The 15,932-nt window shown below is 45.7% G+C and overlaps 3 protein-coding genes across 6 annotated transcripts; 1 reads left to right on the top strand and 2 right to left on the bottom strand.

Moving 5' to 3' along the window:
• Positions 1 to 617: 617 nt before the first annotated feature.
• On the bottom strand, positions 618 to 5,037 carry LOC100845173. Of its 2 annotated transcripts, XM_014899143.2 has the most exons (10): positions 4,460 to 5,037; positions 3,887 to 4,078; positions 2,619 to 2,723; positions 2,311 to 2,525; positions 1,726 to 1,818; positions 1,455 to 1,568; positions 1,314 to 1,346; positions 1,168 to 1,218; positions 1,008 to 1,085; positions 618 to 919 (listed from the first exon to the last, which is right to left on the bottom strand). In XM_014899143.2, the coding sequence occupies exons 4-10, from the start codon at positions 2,341 to 2,343 to the stop codon at positions 914 to 916; spliced, it is 408 nt and encodes a 135-aa protein (XP_014754629.2). In that variant the 5' UTR covers positions 2,344 to 2,525; positions 2,619 to 2,723; positions 3,887 to 4,078; positions 4,460 to 5,037; the 3' UTR covers positions 618 to 913. The 2 variants fall into 2 exon arrangements, 1 of the variants encoding a protein (XP_014754629.2); XR_002963153.1 differs by lacking the exons at positions 618 to 919; positions 1,008 to 1,085; positions 1,168 to 1,218; ... (1 more) ...; positions 1,455 to 1,568; positions 1,726 to 1,818 and adding an exon at positions 4,296 to 4,344 and having other exon boundaries at positions 2,135 to 2,525.
• A 183-nt stretch (positions 5,038 to 5,220) lies between these two features.
• On the top strand, positions 5,221 to 6,983 carry LOC100844866 (anthocyanidin 5,3-O-glucosyltransferase). Its single transcript, XM_003565963.4, has one exon. The coding sequence runs from the start codon at positions 5,252 to 5,254 to the stop codon at positions 6,701 to 6,703; it is 1,452 nt and encodes a 483-aa protein (XP_003566011.1). The 5' UTR covers positions 5,221 to 5,251; the 3' UTR covers positions 6,704 to 6,983.
• On the bottom strand, positions 6,835 to 15,025 carry LOC100843653 (respiratory burst oxidase homolog protein A). Of its 3 annotated transcripts, none has more exons than XM_010232829.3 (15): positions 14,073 to 15,025; positions 13,829 to 13,988; positions 13,653 to 13,701; positions 12,933 to 13,046; positions 11,221 to 11,643; positions 9,667 to 10,050; positions 9,496 to 9,591; positions 9,308 to 9,423; positions 9,006 to 9,173; positions 8,761 to 8,920; positions 8,302 to 8,499; positions 8,082 to 8,210; positions 7,851 to 7,929; positions 7,547 to 7,662; positions 6,835 to 7,452 (listed from the first exon to the last, which is right to left on the bottom strand). In XM_010232829.3, the coding sequence occupies exons 1-14, from the start codon at positions 14,854 to 14,856 to the stop codon at positions 7,553 to 7,555; spliced, it is 2,970 nt and encodes a 989-aa protein (XP_010231131.1). In that variant the 5' UTR covers positions 14,857 to 15,025; the 3' UTR covers positions 6,835 to 7,452; positions 7,547 to 7,552. The 3 variants fall into 3 exon arrangements, with proteins under 3 accessions (XP_010231131.1, XP_003568053.1, XP_010231132.1); XM_010232830.3 differs by having other exon boundaries at positions 6,871 to 7,456; XM_003568005.4 differs by having other exon boundaries at positions 6,835 to 7,662; positions 14,073 to 15,021.
• Positions 15,026 to 15,932: the final 907 nt, after the last annotated feature.

Genomic DNA, 15,932 nt, shown 5'->3' with positions numbered 1-15,932 from the left:
CAGTCCTCCCACAAGAAAATGCTTCAACAAGTTTAAAAAATGAAAGAAAAAATTTCCGAGGAATTTTGGAAATGAAGTACGGAGCAATACACACATTGGAAGAAAAGGTGCTTATTCAGACCGTGATGAAACCACTATTAGAATAAAAAGGCTTTCCGGCCAATATGAAATGATTCTACTGAAGGAAAGGGGGTTTGCTAGGGTGTGGCATTTTACAGCACACTTGGTTTTTACTGCTAAAGAGGAAAGGCTGAGATTTCTTACAACAGGAAGTCAGGAACTAGAGGGGTGTGCTACCCTTTTTCCTTGTGAAAATAAATAGATCTACTATCTAATTAACTTAAGGCAATCCCTCAGTTTTCATAAAAATTGGCACGGTTTTGAACCAGAGCTGTCCAAAACCGTGCCAATCTTTATGAAACAGAGAGAGTAAAAGAACAGAATTTCTGTGCCAACGTCCAGCAAGAGAACAGTGACAAAGGTCTCGCAAATGAGCGGACGACCCGAGCTGCCGAGAGCAAAACAAACGTCTCACAGAAGCAATAGGCATCTCTTCTTGCCCAGCAGGTAAAACAAGCAATAATAGAACATGCCACATCATTCCCTTGAGAAAGAGCTAACTCAACTGATCTCAATTCATCTCCCTGACTGGTGGCATCATTTGAATTACGGCTATAGTCTTCAACAAGATATTCTAAGAGCTCATGTTCAATAGGATACAGACAAGGAAGCAATAAGAATTAATACATGATAATAACATCCAGTCTCGATAGTTTAACTGCATAGCTGCATTACCTATCGCAATACTACATTGACGACTGATACATCCTAAATCGGATGTGACGACAGGAAGCACAAGTTTTCACAAAGAGCAACAGCTTACATCAATCCATATCTTATACTCCGAGTGCCGTCAAGCCTGCAAGTTGAATTATGCACCAGTTTTCTTTTAGACCAATAATGTGTGAGATCACTAGAAATTTAGAGAATATAATATATTTGCATACTTGGGGATCCAAGCCAATGTGTTTAACAATCTCCATTTTCCGGATAATATACTCATGAAACATCATCAGTTTAAAAAGCTGAAAATGAAAATGACAGTGAGTCGCAGTCTTCGAAGACTAAATCAGCAATTTACAGAAAATACTGAAAAAGCATGCCTACCTTATTCCAAACAGCCCATTTAATCAACTCGCATACTCTATTCTCTTTAGCCTAGAGCAAACAAATACATGTGCGTGCGGGCGTCATTGATGAGATAAAGAATGTAGTATTCCAAACACATACATTTAACTATACATTCTACTTACCTTGTCAGGGATGCATTCCACGCAAGTAAGAAACTAGACAAGAAACAATGAATATGAAAGGCATTAGCTAAGACGATGTAGAGCCAATAATCAGAACTCAGAGGAGCAAGGCATAAACATCTGATAATTATAAGAACTTACGTTTGATTCCAGATCCGAAAGTTCTTTATGATCCAGTGCAAATTGGATCATGTCTTTAAATCGAGGGAACACATCCTCTTGATGAACTGCCTTCAAAGCTTCTTCGAAAGAAATCTGAGCAGTGGTCAGGAAAGGAAACATAGATCACCAAGCATGTAAAGCAGGCATAAACACAAACAGACATCACTACTGCGGTTTGTATCTAAATAGAACCAAGGTTTGGTTGCATAAGCACACCACAAATCATGATTCCACAGAACATAATGCTAACCTTTTGCTCAGTGACACGCTTCCAAGTCTCAAAATAGAGAAGATCATGGTCTTCACGGCTCACATAATTAAAGACCACGTTCCACATGTGCTCCTGAACAAATGAAATGTTGCATGCAAGTATAATCAGGACCTGTGTTGATCACAGGAATTAAAAATGGCGGCGTATCTGGTGAAAACCTTCATTCGGTGCAAACCGTGCAAACTTCGTAAAAACCATGTTTAAAAGTTTCAAAATTTTTTTTACAAAAATACCATATGTTGGGAGTGTGATGTTCTACAAACCTGCAAAATTTCAAGTTCAAAGTCAAAATCATTTGGAAGGAATTAAAAAGAGAAATTTACGACGAATAGTGTCAAACATTGAAAGATCACTATTCATGCAGAATTTGTTTTTTTCGCTGCTACCAAATGCCATTGAGTTTAGACTTGAAATTTTGTACATATATAAAACATCACTTTTCTAACATATGTAATTTTTTCGAGAATTTTTTGAACCTTTTTTGATGGAGTTTTCACAGTTTGCACCGTAGAGGTAGTTTTCACCAGATGTTTTGCTATTAAAAATATTGATAAGATACTGTACCGCATAGGCAAGGAAAGTAGTATCATAGTTCATGTGACAAAAGCCTGTCGCGATCTTCACTGCTTGGCGAAATGCTATATTTTGCTTCACCAGCAACGGAAAAGCAAAGAACGTAGAATGGTATTATAGTTATACTATGTTTGTAACTTCACTTTCTAGGGCCTACATACCTCAGGAGATGAATGTTTACATGTAACAAGATAACGTTTAATCCACTGTGCCAAAAGATCATGGATATCAGTATTCCAAAAAAATATCAAGAAATTGGCATATTATAAACTTCCATAGCTTTATCTGATAATGCATACCTTGAGTTTCTTTGATGATTCTTCAAAGAGCTTTAGATACTCTTCATCCATTTCATAGCTAGTAAACCATGAGTACTTCTCCTAGTCGAGGAACCTCGAACCACCCTGAAAATGCAGTGACAGATTTCGATGCTATTACAATAAATACTGTTTACGGTAGACTTGCAGTTTAACATGCATCACCAAAGAAGTGTTAAAATGAGTTGCAGAATAGCAATGTTTCTGAAAAGAAAAGAAAAATAGATGACTTGGGTGACCGGGGAAATAGTGAATGCTACTCCTTCCAGCCGAAATGTCTTGACATTTTATACTTTCAGTATCCAGATGCAGGTTCAACCATTATAGTTTCTATGAACAATATATTTTGCGGACATACAAAAAGTTTTAACACAACGAAATTATCATGTGACAAATATCACTATGATGCCTTTAGATGATAAATCCAAATACATACAAAGATATTTCTAGAGTTCTACAGATATTTCTTCAAGTGCCCCCAAAAGATGTTTGGTTTGTTCTACCAACAGAACAACCTGTAAGTACTAAACTGATGTGCCACAGCAGCAGTGAAATTCTGTGTTTCTACCACAAAAAGCATTCATGCAAGAAGTTATTTGACCTTTGAGTATGGTTAAATCATATTCAGTTCAATACTTCAACAATAAAACCTCTGGAGAAGTCAAGTTCCAATCCCTGAAACCATCGTTGAGTTTGGTTAGTGGCATTATCTGTTTGTTTGAGGACTAAGCATGGTTCTCAGTCGCAACAGTCTGTCATAGGCTGGATTATACACACAATTAATCAGACCATACATCTATCTGCAAAAGTTATGTCTACATTCTGAGGAACTTGGTCTAATATCATCACTAATATTCCTCACTGGCTGTTCTCTGTAAGAAAAGAAATCCCACTTACCAAAAACATAACTATATAAAACATGCTGAGTATAATGGTGAAATGGTCATCACATCATGATTTTGCAATGGCAACCAACAACTTAATCATGTCCAGCATGCTGAATACAATGGCCATTGCATCATGCCCAGGTAGAACGATCATCACAACAGGTTTTACAATGGGAGACAATTATGTGACTAAACAGCCACGCACCAGCAGTTACATGATGCTCTTAGAATAATAGGACAATAAATTATATGTTGACCATAATCGTGATAAACCGTAGACAGAGAATCTGGCCATGCCATTGTAACACAAGTTTTATTTCTGGATGTATTAACACAAGCAAACACTAAAGTAGCCATACTTACAATTAAAAGTCCCTTAAGGACGAGGCGCTGGTAGTCACCCAAGTCGGAGAGGTGGTCATGGCGGAAGTACCAATCAACAGAGTCTGCTTTCTCATATTGATCAAAGTAATCCAAATCTTTAAGAGCTTGTGGAGAGAATTCCTTTCTCAGTGTCGCATCATCCAGCTCATCTACAGACACTCCTTCCGCCAACTATAAATGCACAAGACAAACAGACATAGCAGTGAGAGATAAACTTCAGCGCAAACAGGAAGATTGCAAATATACAACACGACACGTGACTAGTTAATTAGAAGAAGAAAAACCATATTGACCGGTAAAATGTACAAACACAACTAAATACAGCCACAATCACGCAACAGGATATATAAGGACATGAGAAATGGATATTGAACGGGGAGGAATTAACCCTTGGAAGCTCTCTGGTGCGGTACATCGCAAGCAACGATGTGATCCATCTAGTGCAATCAGTAAAAGTCTACAATCAGCTAACCTTGAAAGCCACCATGTGGCATACATATGATAAGAAATCCCAAAACTCGATCAACAAGAGAAAAAGAGAAAAATGCTAACCCTGGAGGCTCTGATGCGGCAGAACGCAAGGCGCTCACGGACCTTGCGTTGCTGTTCCGCGTCCAACCTGTGGCCAGTGACGGACAAAGGAGGCTTCCTGGTGGCCAGAACTGCAAGATACCCTTCGAACTCTTCGTCGCTGACGGTGTCGTTCTCCGACATCTCATCTGATGGGTCCGATGGCGTGGTCTCGTGCTTGCGCCTCTTCTGCCCCGTCCACGCCTCTTTTCCGTCCCCGTCTCCGTCGTCGCCGGCGCCGGCCGGCGGATCATACTGGTGGACAGGCTTCTCGTGCAGCATTTTGCGTCGGGGATCGAAGCTCCGGCGCTAATCGATCTGCAGAGGGGCCGATTTCGCTCCGTGGGGAGACAACGGCGGGCGGAGGTTTCGCGTCGATTGGGGTGGAGACGGAGAGGAAGGGCCGATCGAGGGGAGGAAAATTTATTTAGGGTTAACAGTTAAAAAATTACATGTGCTGGAAAAGAAAAGAGAAAAGTACTTTTTTCGTCCCTCAACTCGTGCAAAGTACATTTAAGGCTATCCCGAGCAATTTGTTTGGAGGAAATATGACCGTAGATTTATGATATTGTGCCTTCGCAACAACCACGAGAGATCTCATCTCAGTCCAAACCACGATAGCTCCCGCCTCGTTCGACACTAATTAACTGAATGCTGTTACATCTTAGACTCCAAGATCATCCGATCCGATCATCCATCTGGCCATATATCACGGGAGATCAGTTCTCAAGACGCGAGCTAGTAGGTTGCTAAGCCAGCCAGGGCGGCGGCGCCATGACGAGAGAGACCGTGGTTTTGAACCCAGGGATGGGCGTGGGGCACCTGGTGCCCATGGTGGAACTAGGCAAGCTCTTCCTCCGCCACGGCCTCGCTGTCACCGTCGTCGTCAACGCCCCTCCAGCCAACAAGTCCACCGACACCTCCGCCGCCGTCTCCCGGGCCGCCGCCGCCAACCCCTCCATCCACTTCCAAGTCCTCCTTCCCCCGCCCGACGCCGTCCCAGATCTCACCGCCAATACCGATTCCTTAGAGCCGCCCAACCCTTTCGTCCTCCTGCGGCTCATGAACGCGCCGCTCAGGGACTACCTCCGGGCAATCCTCCCCACGGTGCGCGCCCTGGTGCTCGACATGTTCTGCTTCTGTGCGGACGCCGTGGACGTGGCCGCGGAGCTCGGCGTCCCCGCCTACGCCTTCTACACGGGGAGCGCCAGCAGCCTCGCCGTCAACCTCCACCTGCCGCACATGCAGGCCCAGATCGGGGACGCCACCAGCTTCGGCGACATCGGCGACAAGACCCTCTGCTTCCCGGGGAACCGCCCCTTCAGGCCCCGCGAGCTCCCGTCGCTGGCGCTCGACCGGGGCAACGAGGTCTACAAGCACTTCCTCCACGCGTTCCAGCGGATCCCGGAGACCTCCCGCGGCATCGTCGTCAACACGTTCGAGTGGCTCGAATCCAAGGCGCTGCGAGCGCTCAGGGCCGGGGATTGCGTGCCCGCCGGGCACACGCCGCCCGTGTACTGCGTCGGGCCCATGGTCTCCGGCGCAGGAGAAGACAAGAAGAACAAACGGCATCAGCGGGGGCACGAGTGCCTGGGGTGGCTGGACGGGCAGCCGGAGAAGAGCGTGGTGTTCCTCTGCTTCGGGAGCATGGGGTCGTTCCCGAAGGCTCAGTTACAAGAGATCGCGGAGGGGCTGGAGAAATCCGGGCAGAGGTTCCTGTGGGTGGTGCAGAGCCCGCGGAACGACGGCGGGCCGGATCTCCTCGCCGACGCGCTCCCCGAGCCGGACCTCGAGGCGCTCCTGCCGGAAGGGTTTCTCGAGAGGACCGCCGGGAGAGGGTTCGTGGCCAAGTCGTGGGCGCCGCAGGCGGAGGTGCTGTGTCACCGGGCCACGGGCGCGTTCGTGACGCACTGCGGGTGGAACTCGACGCTGGAAGGGATCATGGCGGGGCTGCCGCTGGTTTGCTGGCCTCTGTACGCGGAGCAGAAGCAGAACAAGGTGTTCGTCGTCGAGGAGATGGGGGCTGGGGTGGAGATGGCCGGGTACGACGAGGAGGTGGTGAAGGCGGCGGAGGTGGAGGAGAAGGTGAGGTGGGTGATGGAGTCCGAGGCCGGGCAGGCGTTGCGGGAGCGCGCCATGGCGGCCAAGGTGAAGGCCTATGAGGCGGTGGACGAAGGCGGCGCATCCCGGGCCGCTTTTGCTGAGTTTCTGAGAGACTTTTATTAGAGTTGATCGTTTTCCGCTGCCTATCCTTGAGGAATACTTCTCCAGTATGGCGCATATGCTTTATCAAGGTTAAATATTTTGGACAAAACAGACCGCACACTTAAATATTTGTTTTATTTAGGATCAGTATGTACAAAACAGCAGTTCAATTTAGAGGATTCGACATGTACAAACTAGAAACAACAGATCAAATTAAGAACAAGGGCCTCGCTGCAACAAGAATTACATCATCATCCCCTAAAAAAGAATATATATTTTTTCTCTCTTGGCACAACAGCGATTCATGCTTCAATGTAACTAGAGTCCCCAATCTGGACCCGATCACTAGAAACCTACACTAATTACAAAAAAATATATCAAACTGTACTGCCTGTCTGTTTTTCCATCTCTGTGTATAATTACAAAGTTAGAACAAACTTGTGGCCTTCCCGCAAATATACAGTTATTTAGCCTTGTGCGCACAGTGGCCTTCCCTGTGTCTTGTATCACCAAGCATAGTCGGAAAACATTTCAGGAGATCAACATCTTTGCCGGGAATCCACATATGCGAGATCTTATACAGGGAATCCCCCCGTCCAGCACAACCAAAATATGAATATGTACTTCTGAATCCATGATTGATGTCTTATGTATGTACTATCCAGCCGGTTGATCTCCAAATCCCTTTCTTGGTGCTCTTACTGTATTTGAGTATCTCAAGCTACTGGCGATAGACGCACTGTGAGAGCACTAGATGCTTCTCTCCCTTGCTATCTTGAATCACGTGTGAACAAGGGATCACACAAAAAGCAAAATGACGCATGTACGGCACAATCTGTGTCATGTTCCTATTGTTCAATTTACCTGGTTTCAGAAATGCTCCTTGTGGAACTCAAATTTTGTTGTGCATTTTCCATTGAAGTCGTGACAAAGTTTGCTTAGTTCCTGCGCCAGAACTGGGGCTCCACAATAGAATACACCTGTACGCAACAATACTAATTACCTTCTTTACAATGATCAGATCAAAGAAATTTATACCCGAATACTTATATATATGGATGCTGGTCCCAGTTGTATGAAGTGAGACTCGTATATTATGTACTATTGCACACATAACAGGATAAGAAGACAACTTTTAGTTTTATCGGAAATGTGAATAGTAACTTACCTATCTTAGCGTAAGGATGTTTGGATGCTACCTTAGATAGGACCCTCTTAAAATTTGGCCTTGCAAAATGTGTCCGGACCTGCAAAACCAGTACATCAGTATGGTATTAGAATGAAGTCAACTTCACAAACATGAGAAGGTGTTTCTTTTCCATATCATTGCAAAATTCAAATATTAACGCTGCAAATATCAAGACTGCAGCACGAGGCTAATTGGTATGTCATAACTTACTCGAGTTCCAGAGACTATATCAACACCATTCTTAGCATGGTTGAGAGCTTGTAGCATAGTGATGAGTGCTGACCGAGCATCTCCTTCTTCATAAACACTCGTGAGATAGTTGTGCATCTCAATGATATTCTAGTATTCAAGAAAGGCAGCTGTAAGAACTAAATTGCTAACAAAAACATCGTGTGACTTAAAAAAGAGAGGATGTTTAGCTGATAATCACCCTTTGATCTAGTTCAGCAATCTCATTCATGACTCCTTTAAACCAATCAAAAGAGCCTTGTTCACGTGTCACCCAATAAAAGTAAGCATTTGTTGTCTTTAACACCCTCTTTGGTTTCGAGGTAATCCTCATAAGAGTGTCAAGATCAACATGTGCCTTATTGCGGCCAATGGGAGGATAAAGATCAGTTGAAGCTTCCTGAAAACATAGGTCCATAAACTAGTTAACTGGTCTAGTTTTCCATATGGTTTTACCGTTTTAGTGAAACATATCCGAAATAGCTGGATAAATAAATCACAGAAAACAAAAATTGTAATCAAGTATAGTTCTCACTGAGAGTTGGGTATAAGGAAGATGGCAACTGGAAATGTGACAAACATATTTGCAATAGAATATAGTTCTGTTTGTAGTTAGGATTTAAGAAAGATGCCAACTGAGGATATGATAAAAATCGCTTACTTCCTCTTCCTCCATTTTGATGATGTTGTTTATCAGATCTTTCAATATACTGATAAAAGGAGTTGCACCAATTCCTAATCCAACAAGTAGCAAAACATCATACTTGCTGTAGTCTTGTGCAGGGGAACCATACGGTCCATCAATCAAAAGTTTCGGTAAGCTGCGTTTAGATAATAATAATAATATCAAGGCCCTGATTGCACAAACATATTGTTGCTGCTGCTGAATAAGAAGGATAAACATACGTTTTCTTAGTTGTCTCATCTGCTCTAAGGAGGCCACTTTTCCCACTCATAGGTGGCTCACAAGCTGCAGAGAATACCCGCTTGAGCTCTCGTGTCCAGTCACCAAGTTGTCGAACATGGATGCTGAGGTAGTCATCCCCAGGTGCTGAAGTTATTGAGAAGGGATGCCTGAAAGAGGTAAAGAAGTATTTAGCATTGAATGAAGTACTGGATACCTTATTCTAAACTGGCATGTACATAGGGTCAAATATCTTAAAAGTAAAAAGTTCATCTGTAGTTTTTTTCAACTAAGAAGCATGTACCATTCAAATGGTGAAACAGCTGGGCACTGAACAAACATATACTGTCCACTCTTATACCGGAAATTCGGAGGCTTGGACATTTGCAATGTCAAAACATTTCCAGGATATATGGCAACCTGCAAAGCAAGTGTGTCAGAGCACCAAACACGGAAACAGAACTCAAATTTCAAAAAATTATGTGGGTTGACCTTCAATAGCCGGACAGAATAACTGCCAGACCTGAAGAACCTCAGAGTCCTCTCCCCTACATATAAACCAACAGGAACTGCAAGATACATCCATGTCTGCAAAAGAGATTAGATGCTTACAAAATTATCCAGGTAAAGACAGTAAAGGAGAAGTAAAAGAAATAAACTAACCGTTCTTTTGTACCAATCGAGGATAAGGTATAGACGCTCTCCATGAATAACAAGTGATATGTATACAATGATGAACAGATGATGAGAGTACCAGAATGCATTGAAGCCAGTTAGCTTGTCAAATGGCTTTGGAAGCTTCACCAGGCTACGGCGGAACCACCTGGTTGCTAGAGTAAAAGCGATGAGCATGCAGACAACCATAATGACCCCAGTTACGCCCTCCACTCCTTTGACTAATGACAAATAAGTTGGCTTAGTATCCCCAAAGTACTGCCGCAGTGGAGCGTACGTCTCCTCTGACGTATTTATCAGCCGTGGAAAATCACACACAAGGTGGTTTCCTGCATGAAGGATAACGCCAACCACAATTGCCGCCGCAATAGTCTGCCATTACAACACAGGAAAAATGTTCATCCTTAGCCATATTCTTGATCTGGCTGAATGCCGACATGACATATCTGTGTCCTTATTTGCCTAGTGTAGGAATTTATGATAAAGACCCTATTATGCACCACTAATGACCACATTATACGCATGGATTATGTATGTTTAGTAAACTGTATCCATTGTTTAATTTTTTTTGTAAACTCTAGCCATTTGGTGCATTCAAATTAAAATAAACTGAACTGCAGCATGTGCTTGTGTTAGTTCACTAGCTGCTATAGTACATAGCTGTCAAGAAATAGGCATGAACTGGCTACACATCGATGTTGCCACATCGCCCAACAATTACTATCAGGTTATCACTGATGTCCAATCATGGCCCATCTGCCTTCTTTATGGTACCAGCAAGATTTCAGCTTCAATTGTACCACCTAGTTGCCGAAGGTTGTTTCTTTAACACTAATACAAGCATGCCTATGGGATCAAGAAAAATATATTCCATAAATGCAAGTGCCAAATTGCCCATCAGCACAAGGTAGGCCGATAACTACTTGTGCAAGATAATTTCTGTGGAAAACAATAACAATTTAATAGGTTGTTTCGAAAAATATAAGACAGCATATGTCAATAAAGATGATCTTCACCTAATTAGGTTAACAATAACTAGTCTGAATATATTTCCTGTTTTAAATTCATATACCATCTTCCAAACTGCACAACCAAACAACTATTTTTTACTAGGAACATTAAAGAAAGCTTTCAGCAGAAAGTATGCAGGAGCAATCAATTAACTAGACTATTATTCTGTACTACGCCCATTTCCTAGTGTTGGACATTGTAACAAGTCAGTTCTACATGCAGGGGACAATGTATTTGAACCGATTTCCTTGCATTGCGTGTATTCAGTTTTTTTTTCTCAAGCACACACCTAAATGTGCCTCAAATTTGTGTATTACGTGTGTTCAGATCAATCACCCTGCTCTACAGAAACAAGTGCAGATGATGGATGTGTGTAGAGATACCTTTTCCAACACAAATAAATTGATTGATCCTGGGCCTCTTCGGAACACAGTACTTTTGCATGAAATTTATGGGGGAGTTGGACACATTTGAAGTCCAACAGGAATTGAGAAACAATGATAAAAAAATGATGATAGTCTAATGAATAACCTTATGAAAGTTGATGTTGTCATCGAACGGCAATGCCCGTGCAGCTCTTGTATTCCGCAACCAAGTGATGGTGTTGCGGCATACAGGTAAGAGGATAAGTGCCATGTTCAGCTTAAGCGTCTCAGCAGCCCCCTTTGCAATTGTTACACAGTAGCCCATCACAGTAAAGACGTAACGGTTCCGGTACTGGATAAATTTCCAAATGAACAGTCCAGCCATTATCGCAATCCACAACGCAAGTACCCAGAGGCGTTTCCAGTTGTCTTCCAAATAGTAGCTTAACTTGCTGCTCATTTTCCTGATCGGGCTCCTTTTCCTTAGGCCAGCAAGGTTCTGGCTCAGTGCCTGGCTTGTGTAGCTCAAGGCCTGGCTATAGTTCACATAGGTATCCTTCTGCAATAGCAACGTCTCCAACTGCCAGAGCTGCAATGCAAATCAAAAGCAGTGTTTTAAGTGTCCTAAAATTACAGTCTGTAGTATCTGTAAGCACATCAAGAAAAACAGAGTATGACCAAATCACAGGCATTGTTTTAAGTGTCCAAATATGCAGTCTCTGTAAGCAAATCAAATAAAACAGAGTATGACCTCAACAATATTTACCGCTAAGTCCCATCAATTAGGCTCACTCATGAACAAAACAAATCTATAAAACATGAACAGTTCAAAATGAATCTTGTGGTATATCACTTCAATTTCTGTGACCGTTCCCTTTTTTACTGGAGTTAACAATGACAGGTCAGTATAATCTCACTACATGACATATGACTCAATCGACAGGGAAAAAACTTAGTTATACTTCTAAGAAATACGAGGAAGGTTGACAGTGCACATCAGTGCAAGGACCGAAAGTCAAATAGCCCACCAAACTGCAGAGGTCCCCACAAGATTTTAATTGCATCTGGTAGCACACATGGCTACCATATGACTATATGAGTGCATTATACCTGCTAAGAACTTGTGGAACATGCATGCAATAATTCCATCCTAAAAAGAGGGGCACTGAATTGAATCTCCTCCTGTACAAGCACTATATTTAGACAGGTTCCCAAAAACAACAGAGGGGCCTAGTAAAGACGCGTAAGCGGCCTACCAAAAGGATAAGAAATTTAAATGGAACTAATGCATTGCATTTTCTGAATTACACAGAAGTGGGCTGTTGCAGACTTTGACATGGATACAATTACAATTGTCCACTAAAGAAGACAAATGATGCCTGACGCATTAATGTGACCATGATGATGTCACAAAACTATCCTACAGCAGATGACATTTGACACCAAGTTGGAATGGAACTAGAACTCCAAAAACAAATGAGTGAAGCATCCAGAGAAAGACAATAGATACATGTATCCCAGACTGACCATCATGTAAGAAGATGGTTACAGCCACAGCCTTTGGGTATTTTAAACAGATACGTGGAATGCGGAGAAAAGTAAAAGCAAAGTTAGGCTGTTTTTTTATTTGTTATTTTTATTAAAGAGGGCACCCCTCCGATTTCATTATAGCAAAGTTAGGCTGGTATCTAGGATAATTGCTGGAGGAGATCTGTATAAGGACTTGACTCGAAGGAATGGTTCCTTTCTGGGAAAAAAATACATCGGTGCTTTATTTTTCCAGTAGCAATGATGTCAGTGTCTTGAGAACCAACCATGTCAAGGAAGCCAAAGGGTAATGATGGCCTGATGAGAAGCCAGCGGGGATCAATAGTTTACCTCAATGTAGCCAAGGCCTTCAGGATCAAGTTCCTCCATGATCAAGGCCGCGTATTCCTCTGCTTGCTCCTTAAGCCTTGACAGTTTATTAGCAGACGCACTTAACATGATGATCTGGAAACATAGCAATTGTCACCTTCAATAAACATCTTTTCCACACCTTGGAAAAAGTAATATAAACAAACTACCTTGCTCGGCCCTTTACACAGCGGCATCGATGAAAATAGTAAATTAAATCTAATCCAAAAGTTAACCCCTTTGAACAGATTATTATAATTAATCAGACTGACGGAATTGCCCCCACCAACTACTGCGTTCTGGTCTCAAGACTTCCATCTCCATCCATAGTAAATTTACGAAATACCCCTCCCATGTTCTAGAACAATATCTGGAAAAAATTGGTGTGTGGAGACCGGCCAGAGGTGATGCTTTCCCCGCCAGTTTCGCTGGGGGACCTCGATTAGTCGGCAATGTTTTCCAAGCTATCGATTTCACAATCTTATGCGTGAATCCAGGAATTGTAGCTGTAGACGACCAGCAAATAAGGACATAGCTACAGAGCCGGGGAAATGGACAGCTCAATCATCAAAATACTCCAAATAATTCTACCAAAATACCCCGGAAACAGCATCGACGGGAAAAAGAAAATCTGCTGCAAAAACACCAAACACAAGCAAAGTTGAAAGAGAAAAACATACTATGAAGCACAGCAATCCCTACCTCTTTCACTTCGGCCTCCGTGATATGGCCGTCTGCGTCCTTATCCACCCTGATTAAATCGCACGAAAACGGAAGCACATTTAACGGAACAGGAATGGTGTCCATACGAGTTCAGAAAAGAAGTGGTATTAATTCATCTAGCAGCTTGAAGATCGAACGGAGCAGGAGTTGCATACATGTCGAAGAAGATCTGGAGGCGCGAGTCAAAGCTGTTGTCGGTGATCTGCTGCCAGATCTCGCGCAGCTCGTCCATGGTGATGTGGTCCATCTGCATCTGCCGGCGCCGGCTCAGCGTATCGAACAGCTCCATGGCGAACTCCTTGGACTCCATCATCCCTGCACACCAAATGCGGTTAGAGATCGAGAAGAGCAAAGCTGTTCGAGCATAAAAAGCGAGGATTATTAAGAGATTCAACTAACCTATGCATTGCGGGAAGTCGGCGCGGGAGAGGAAGCCGTCGGGAGCGAGGCGGTCGAAGTCGCGCTGGACCTCGATCCAGGCGTTGCTGGCCTTGCTGTTGTTGCCGCTGATGAAGCGCAGGCCGCGGATCGCCCGCTGCGCGCCGGACTTGGTGCGGTCGAGCTGCGCGCGCTGCCGGCGCGCGGCGCGGGCCGCGAGGGCGGACTCGATGCCCGGCGGCGCACCGGGCGCGGCGGACGCGGACGCGGAGGCGGAGAGCTCGCCCCCGGCGCCGCCGACGAGATTCGCGCGGCTCTGGGTGCGCGTGAACCGCTTGGTGAGGTCCTGCGAGAACTGCTTCGCGCGGGCCATGGCCTCCGCCTTGAGCTCCTGCGAGAACTGCAGCAGCCGGTGCGAGGACGTCCGCCGGATCGCGGGGGAGCGCGAGCGCGAGGACGCGGCGGACATCCCGCCGACCGGGTAGGGCGCTGGCTCAGCGCCCCACCTAGGCGGCGCCGCTGAGCACGGCGACGGGCCCGACGACGACGCTGCCGAGGCCGAGGCCGACGCGACGGCAGCGGCCGCAGCCGCAGCCGCAGCAGCCGGCTCGACGCTGCGCAGCACAATGGTGTCGTCCTCCTGTAGGTCGAGCGTGACCTCGACCAGCTCCTCTCCGTCGTCGGAGCTCCTGTCCGACCCGCGCGGGGACGAGCCGGTGCTGAGCGAGCGCGGCGTGGTGGCGCCCGAGCCCCATCGCGGGCGGTTCGGCGTCGCGCCGCTGCCGCTCCCGCCGCCGCCTCGCATCGCCTCAACGTCGCGCTGCCCCTGCTTCCGCCCGACACACAGCCGCTGCAGCCCACGCCCACCACCAAACTTGGTTTGACGATTTGGGGGAAGGGGGGGATATAGCTCACGCAACAGTCCAAACGCAGCGACCTAATACCACGCGGCGGGGTGGTGTACAAACTCGGTTACTCTTCACGCTTCACTTCTCCCTGCGCCGCTGCGCGTGTGTGGGTGGGACGGTGGGTGTATGGAAGACAGCGCCCTCGTGTCCTGGACAAGCGAGTCCAGACCCGGAGAAAGAAAAGATGGCGAGACGGAAGGCTTTTTACTACTGTACCAGTGTAACCCGGACAAGCCGCCCTGTTAAAGACGACTTACCGCAAAGCTTATTATAAAAGCTGCGGCCGTCATCAGCTCCAGCCAGGGGCACGCAGCGGTAAGTCGCAGTCCAAACGCGGCGACCTAATACCACGCGTTAAGCTTGAGGCTCGTTCGCAATGTGCAGTTCTGCGCGGGTAAAACGGTCGATGGATCATGTATTCATGTGTGCTAACAAAGGTATAGAACGGTAGGAATTGATCGACTTGTAGTAAGTCGTAACCAACCACCTGCCCAATTGCAGCTCTCCTCGGCCGCTCACTGCCTGGCCGTCGAGGCGGCAGCCATCATTAGCGCGAACATGGGGGCGCATAGCACGATACGCCACGCCCACCACGACGCCGACGCGGTTCCGAGCAGGAGCACTCCATCATTCACTGGCTCGTCCCCGAACGCTACCCGTGGCCCTCCTGCGCCCCGCGGGCCGCCCTCCCTTGCTGAAGAAGAACGTGGAAGGAATGGTGACGGCGCCGAGAACCAGGAATCCTGAGCCGGTGACGGGCTGACGGCACGGTGGCTTCGATCTCTCGGTCGCGGGGAACAATAATGCCGAGATAGAGCCAGCAATCCAGAAACGGAAGCTGACGACCGCATGCAGCAGGTGTGCCCCCGGTGCATTGATTCGAACCGAATCAATCAATCGGGAGAAAAGGAAAACCGTATCCGTATGCGGTATGCATGCCTTCGTCACGGCTTGCCTGCCCGTACTGCGGCTA

This window comes from Brachypodium distachyon, chromosome 2, assembly GCF_000005505.3.
Source record: "Brachypodium distachyon strain Bd21 chromosome 2, Brachypodium_distachyon_v3.0, whole genome shotgun sequence".
In the NCBI taxonomy this organism is placed as follows: domain Eukaryota; kingdom Viridiplantae; phylum Streptophyta; class Magnoliopsida; order Poales; family Poaceae; genus Brachypodium; species Brachypodium distachyon.
The sequence above is the reverse complement of the archived record's forward strand: the minus strand, read 5'-3'. Positions and strand labels throughout refer to the sequence as shown.